Here is a 6338-nt window from a genome sequence, read left to right as displayed (position 1 = left end):
CCCCCACCCATGCTCAACCCCCTCTTTGTACCCAGATCGTTTACTTATTAAACCAATTAGATTAAATGACTCACATTGCACCCTTGGGCATGAGGCAGGGTAAAGAGCTCACAAAGGAGTCTGACTCCAGCTTGAAAAGACCTGTTTCCCTCTCAGCCTGGTGACTCTCCTTACCAGCCAGTCTCCCTCCCCCTGCCTACCACCCCCTACAGAGTGTTTCTCAGATCACAGCAGAAGAAACCTGAAGATCAACAGGGAGTTGCCACCCCTACACATAGTGAGTACTGTGTCACCTCCAAGGAAGCCCACACCAAACCTTCAAAGAACAGACACAATAGCCTTCTTATTTATAGGGTTTACAAAGCCGACAGTCAACCAGCTCAACATCTGGGCAAATGCCTATAGAATTCCCTGTTCTTCAAAGCTGTGCAGATTTTGTGCTAGGTGTGAAACCCCAGGGCCTCATGCATGCTTGGCAAGTGCTCTGCTACTGATCTACACCCCAGCTCCTTTTGTGCAAAATTATCCATAGTCCTCCTGTAGGCCCAGTGCTGTCACACCCAGCACTGTTTCTCCGGGTCCTCCACCCCTGTCAAACCTTGTTGAGTTAGAAGCCTTGAAGATGACAAGTTGGATGCCCCAGCTAACTCAGGAACCTGGGCCCATTGCTCACTGTGCCTGAAAAGTAAGGGAGAAAATCTAAATTATTTTGCAGGCTCTAAGACCTATGTATTTCCAGTTCAATAAACTTGGACTGAACTCACTAGGCCCTAGGAGAGAACACAATGTCAAATGGGTCTCCATCCTGGGGACGAGGTAGCAGGTCTAGTGAGAGCCCACAAATCTGTGAATAATTTCAGTATAATGCAGCAAGGGATGAGAAAAGGATGCATGGAAAGAGGTTTCTCAGTCTCCTTTCCTTCTGGCTCCCACCACCCACAGATCACTTCTTTGCCTTGCTGCTTGGGGCAATGGGCAGGGACACAGCTCAGCCAGGCTGGCAGGAACTTCTCTAGGACTAGCTTAGAATGGCCCACTCTTGCCACCTCCTTCCAAACACCACCGAGGAGCCATCCCTCTTGACAGCCTGGAATCCAGGAGGGAAGTGTGATTGAGTCAGATCCTGTCCTGGAATGGAACCAGATCCTCTTGCCACCTCTCAACAGGCATTTCTGCCTTTGTATATTTATAAGTCTCTTTAAATAGAAAATAGCAAATAGAAGCATAGACCTGATTTAGGTCAATGAAATCAGCATTTGCGAGAGAAAAAGATACCCCAAGAACAAAGCTGCTACTTTTTCTGATTCCATATTTAGGATTTGTTAGCATTGAAGTCCTCCAGGATACACACCCCAGCCCTGACGTAGTACTTACTGGTCTCTCCTACCCTGGAAATCTTCCTTCCCCCTGAGCTTCCTCCTAGGCAGATGGCTTTCCCAGGCCACCAGCTAATGCTCATTTATTATTAAGCATTTGCATTTTACAAAGTACTTCTGAGGCTATAGGTCAATCTGCTCAAAGAACCCATGCACCTCCTGGTGAATGGAGTGGAGTGGAGGGAGAAGGGAGGGAGGAAAAGTTACAGCTGTAAGTCAGAACAGGTTGCTCATCATGTGTGCAGTGTTTGATGGTGGGCAGTGATGGAGGAAGCAGTGTGGCCAGTGTGTGTCTCTCTCAAATACCTGCAGAGACCTGGTAGAAATTCTGTGTTAGGTGAGAAAAACCAACCCAGTGTGCCTCTACCTTTCCAAAGCAGAGCAAGGTCCCAGGCCGGCTCGTGGAGCCAGGTGCCTCAGCTGCTCACACACTATCCTGTGAGCTCACAGGGCTGCATGGGAGAAAACACCATGGCCTCTTGGCTCTTCTCTGAGAAGCGAATTCTTCCATTTTGCAGAAAGTTTTCTAGCGTTCAAGCCCCAAGGTGAAAATGTCAGCCCTGAAAGAAGTCTGACTCTGTTGTCTCTGGAGGGAGAACAACAGCCCTGGAATTCTGCTCAAAGGCCTGTACAAGTCAGAGGGGAAAGGCTGTGGCTGAGGTGGTGAAGCTAAGGCTTGGGTTTAGGAGGAATTACGGAAGATTAGAGACTCTGACCAATTCCAAGGGACACCCACAGAGACGCAATGTGAGGTGAAATTTATAAACCAAAAAAGTTATTTCAAAACAGGTGCCTTCAAACCGAGCGTGGTGGCACATGCTATAATCCCAGCACTCGGGAAGCTGAGGCAGGAGGATCACTATGAGTTCGAGACCAGCCTGGGCTACGTAGTGAGCTCCAAGTTAGTTTCAACTACACAGTGAGACCCTGCCTCAAAACAAAAACAAAAACAAAAAACAAAATAGGTGCCTTCTTCAGGTGACAGAGACAATGTAAGGGGTTGAATGCTTTGTCTTTCTTAATGTGAATTAAATGCCCTACCCCCAGGCCCAGGCCCAGGCTGGAGAGATGGTAAGAGGTGATATCCAGCCACACAGGGTGGGTCCTGGGGCTGGCTCACTGCGGATTTCTTCCAGTAACAACTGGCCCTCAGAAATCTCTCTCCCAAGTTAAAGGTGACCTTCTGCTCAAGCACTCCAGACCAGCCGCCACCTAGCACCGTCAGCCCCACTTCTGCAGAGTTTCCCAGGATAAGCCCAGCCCTTTCCGAGGAAAGAATCTCAACACACATGGAAATCTTCATGCACAGAACTTCATGTGGAGTGAGGGGAAGGGTAGCAGTGACAAAGGCTTGGCTCTACAGACTACTTGGCTCCTATTCCCTGTCCTCTGCCCACCCACTGACATGAGTGCTCCCGCCCTCTGATGCTGTCAGAACTCCGTAAGAGGGTCGGAGATTTAGCTCAGTGATTCCGGTGCCTGCTTTGCAAGTACGAGGACCCAAGTTCAATCCCTGGTACCAGAAACAAACAAATAAACAAACAAAACTCCATGAGCACAGGAAGCAGGAAAACCCTGTATCACTCTTGGGGGGGGGGCTCTTAGCATAATAATGGGGTACAGCCATTCAACAGAATATTATGGTGATTTAAAAGTGCAGAAGGGGCTGGTCGGTGTAGTCAGTGGCACAGCACTTGCCTAGCATGCACAAAGCCCTGGGTTCCATCCCAGAACCACCAAATAAATATTTTAAAAATTAAAAAAAAAACAGAAGGAAAAAAGACCCATATTCATAAAATTGTGGAAGGTCTTACAAAAAATCCAGAAAGATGCTCAAGACAGTTATGTGAAAAAGGTTGCCCGAGCTAGATCCCTGGTACCAAGACAAACAAACAAACAAAAAACCCAAATACTTAAAACTATCATAGGCAAGAGGAACCTAAGACACATGATGATTAAACGTAATGCTACATAAATGGGATCTTGGGACAGAAAAAGGAAATCAAAGTTTAGGATAGAGATGTAACTCAGTGGCCGAGCAAATGCCTAACATACGAGAGATCCTGAGTTCTACCCTCAGCACCACCAAAAAAATTAAATATGGACTTTAGTTAAATAAAATGTATTTATACTGGTTCACTAACATGACACTTTAATAATAAAAAGAAACAGTGTGAGGTATGTAACTCTTTTGTAATATCTTTGCAATACTTTGTAACTATAAAACTATTCTAAAATTAAATTTATATACTGGGTTAATAAATATAACGAACCACTAGATGTGGTGGCACACATATTCCCAGCTATTCAGGAGGCTGAGGCAGGGAAATTCACAAGTTTGAGACAAGTTTGGGCAACTTAATAAGACCCTGGGTCAAAATAAAAAGGTTTTTGGGCATGGTGGCACACACCAGGCATGGTAATCCCAGCACTTGAGAGGCTGAGGCAAGAGGATCACCATGAATTCAAAGCTAGCCTAGACTATATAGTGAGTTTAAGGCCAGCCTGAACTACACAGTGAGACCATGACTCAAAACCAAAACAAAAACAACAACAAAAAAAGGAGCTGGAAATATAGCTCAGTGTGAAGGCTCTAAATTCAATCTCCAGTACTCCAAGATACACACACACACACACACACACACACACACACACACAATGTCTCTAACACAAAACTTCTTACTAATAGCAGATCTATCATGGGTTCCTTGAAATAATAAAGGGTCCTTAGCACAATTAACATATTTCAGTCCTTAAAAAATAACTGAATACAATTCTTCAGGGATGGATATATCTATAGGTGTACCATACTGAACCAGTGTAGTTTTTACAGGTTAAAAAAAAGAGAGAGACAAATTGGGTTACAGTCTGATTTATCAGAAGAGTATTGGCGCTTAACTGGCTCAAATCTATGCAAATGGAAGAAGACAAAAAGATGGATGGAGTTGCAATGGCAGCTCTCCCACTTGTCACTGATCTAGGGCTCTTCATAGGAGAGGGTTGGGGATTCTCGGCGGACTCTGCACAGCTTTGTTTCTAACTCCACTCTCCTCCCCGCAGCTCCTATCAATCCAGATGCAGGACCATTTGAGAGGCAGACCTATTCAGACCCTATCTCTCTGCAGATAGCAATCCCGGACCTGGGTAATATGAAACAAGGGTCTTCAGGACTCTCTCCCCCGTGACAATACAGTGGCAGGGCAATGGGAACGTTCTGAAAAATAGGGCAGAAAAGCGTGAGAAAGGCCAGAAATTACAGAAGCCAAACCCAAGGATGGGGTAAAATTCTCTCCCAGACCAATCTTAGCAAAATCCAATTGTTGAGTGAGGGTTTATCCACAGCATGCCTCCCATCCAAGAAAGGGGGAGGATGGAGCAGCGATGGAGCTGCAGTGAGAGCCTCTTGTGCTGCTGCCATTTCTCTGGGTGACAACAGCATGGTGATCATTGGTCCTTCTGTGTTCAACAGCTGTGAACGTATTCTCTGAAGAGTCAATCCTGGAGTTGTCTCTAGGCAGAACTACCAAATGGCTAGCTGATACATGGTTCTATATCTGTTAAACTCCATGGTGAATTCTTTATAAGGCTTCATATGTACATGAGGGCTTTTTTTTTTATAAGCAGGGGGTAGATTTGGGGATTGAGGGTAGAAGGGCTAAAAACAAAATAGAAAGATTTGTTTGTTTTTGTCGTATACTACCCAGGACTGAATGCAGAGCCTGCACACTGAGCTACATCCCCAGCACTTTTTATATTTTTATTTTGAGACAGGGTCTCGCTAAATCACTGAGTTGCCCAGGCTGGACTCTAACTCTTGATCATCCTGCCTCAGCCTGCCAGTGTGCTGGAATTACAGGCCTGCACCACCATGCCTAAAATGGAAGATTTGAGGACATGATAACTATAGTTAATATGTAATAACATACTGAGGTGGGGGATCTGTTTTTTATCTAATGTTGAGAATTGAACCCAAGGCCTCCTGCACACTAGGAAAGTGCTCCGCCACTATGCTGCCTCTACAGCCTAGCATACTGTATTTCTGAAGAATGCCAAGACAGTGAATCCTTAATGTACTCAACACAAAAATGATTGACTATGAGAGGTAATGCATTTGTTAATTACTGCATTTAGTTATTCCATAATATATATATGTATTCCAAAATATCACGTTATTCCCAATAAGTACATACAATGTATCGACCAATTAAAAGAATATAGAAGCCAGGCGTGGTGGTGCACATTTGTAATCCCAGCACTCAGGAGGCTGAGGCAGGAGGATCGCTGTGAGTTCGAGACCAGCCTGGGCTACATAGCGAGTTCCAGGTCAGTCTCAACTACATAGTGAGTCCCTGTCTCAAAAACAAACAAACAAACAAAAAAGAAAATAGAAAATCTGGCTCCCTAACTTCAAGAAATTTATCATTGAATGGGAATACTAGATTAATAAACATATTAGCCTTTTACAAAAGTAGCAACAGATATAAGTTAATACCACACAAACTAGTAAGTAAACAGTGACATGTAACAATGGAATGATTAGAACAGAGTTGAATATGAAGGCTGCTTGACATGCTTTGTTTTTTTTTTTTTTTGGTACCAGGGATTGAACTCAGGCCCTTGCGCTTGTGAGGCAGGCGGCAGAACCACTGAGCCAAATCCCCTGCCCAACACCGTATTTTTATACATACCTGCCAAGGCCTTCTTTGTAGGGACCATGCTAGCCCAGGGATTCAAGGCCAATGAACCTCTGGATCTAGAAATTAGACCGAGGTTCTTATCTCATCCCGGTTCTGTCACTCATCCATGCTCTCATGTTTAGTGAGCAAGTGGGGAACCACTTTGTTTTAGTTCCATGTCAACCTTCCCCAGGATGTTACAGGAACTAACAAGAAACAAACACAATGTTATATGTCTATCACAATTAGATACATTTAAATATATATATGCATACATACACACATA

At 44.6% G+C, this 6338-nt stretch overlaps 1 protein-coding gene across 1 annotated transcript in view; it reads right to left on the bottom strand.

Annotated features, from left to right (window-relative positions):
* The window catches only part of B4galnt3 (beta-1,4-N-acetyl-galactosaminyltransferase 3), a 43844-nt gene extending 37728 nt beyond the window's left edge, over positions 1-6116 (bottom strand). Inside the window, exon 1 of the mRNA XM_010630340.3 lies at positions 6065-6116. Within this exon, the coding sequence (XP_010628642.1) occupies positions 6065-6092 (28 nt within the window). The 5' untranslated portion in view covers positions 6093-6116. The remainder of the gene's footprint in view (positions 1-6064) is intronic.
* Positions 6117-6338: the final 222 nt, after the last annotated feature.

Source organism: Fukomys damarensis, unplaced genomic scaffold (assembly GCF_012274545.1).
Source record: "Fukomys damarensis isolate Sample0158 unplaced genomic scaffold, DMR_v1.0_HiC HiC_scaffold_5, whole genome shotgun sequence".
Taxonomy (NCBI): domain Eukaryota; kingdom Metazoa; phylum Chordata; class Mammalia; order Rodentia; family Bathyergidae; genus Fukomys; species Fukomys damarensis.
Note: the sequence above shows the minus strand (reverse complement) of the source record. Positions and strands in the feature narration are given on the sequence as shown.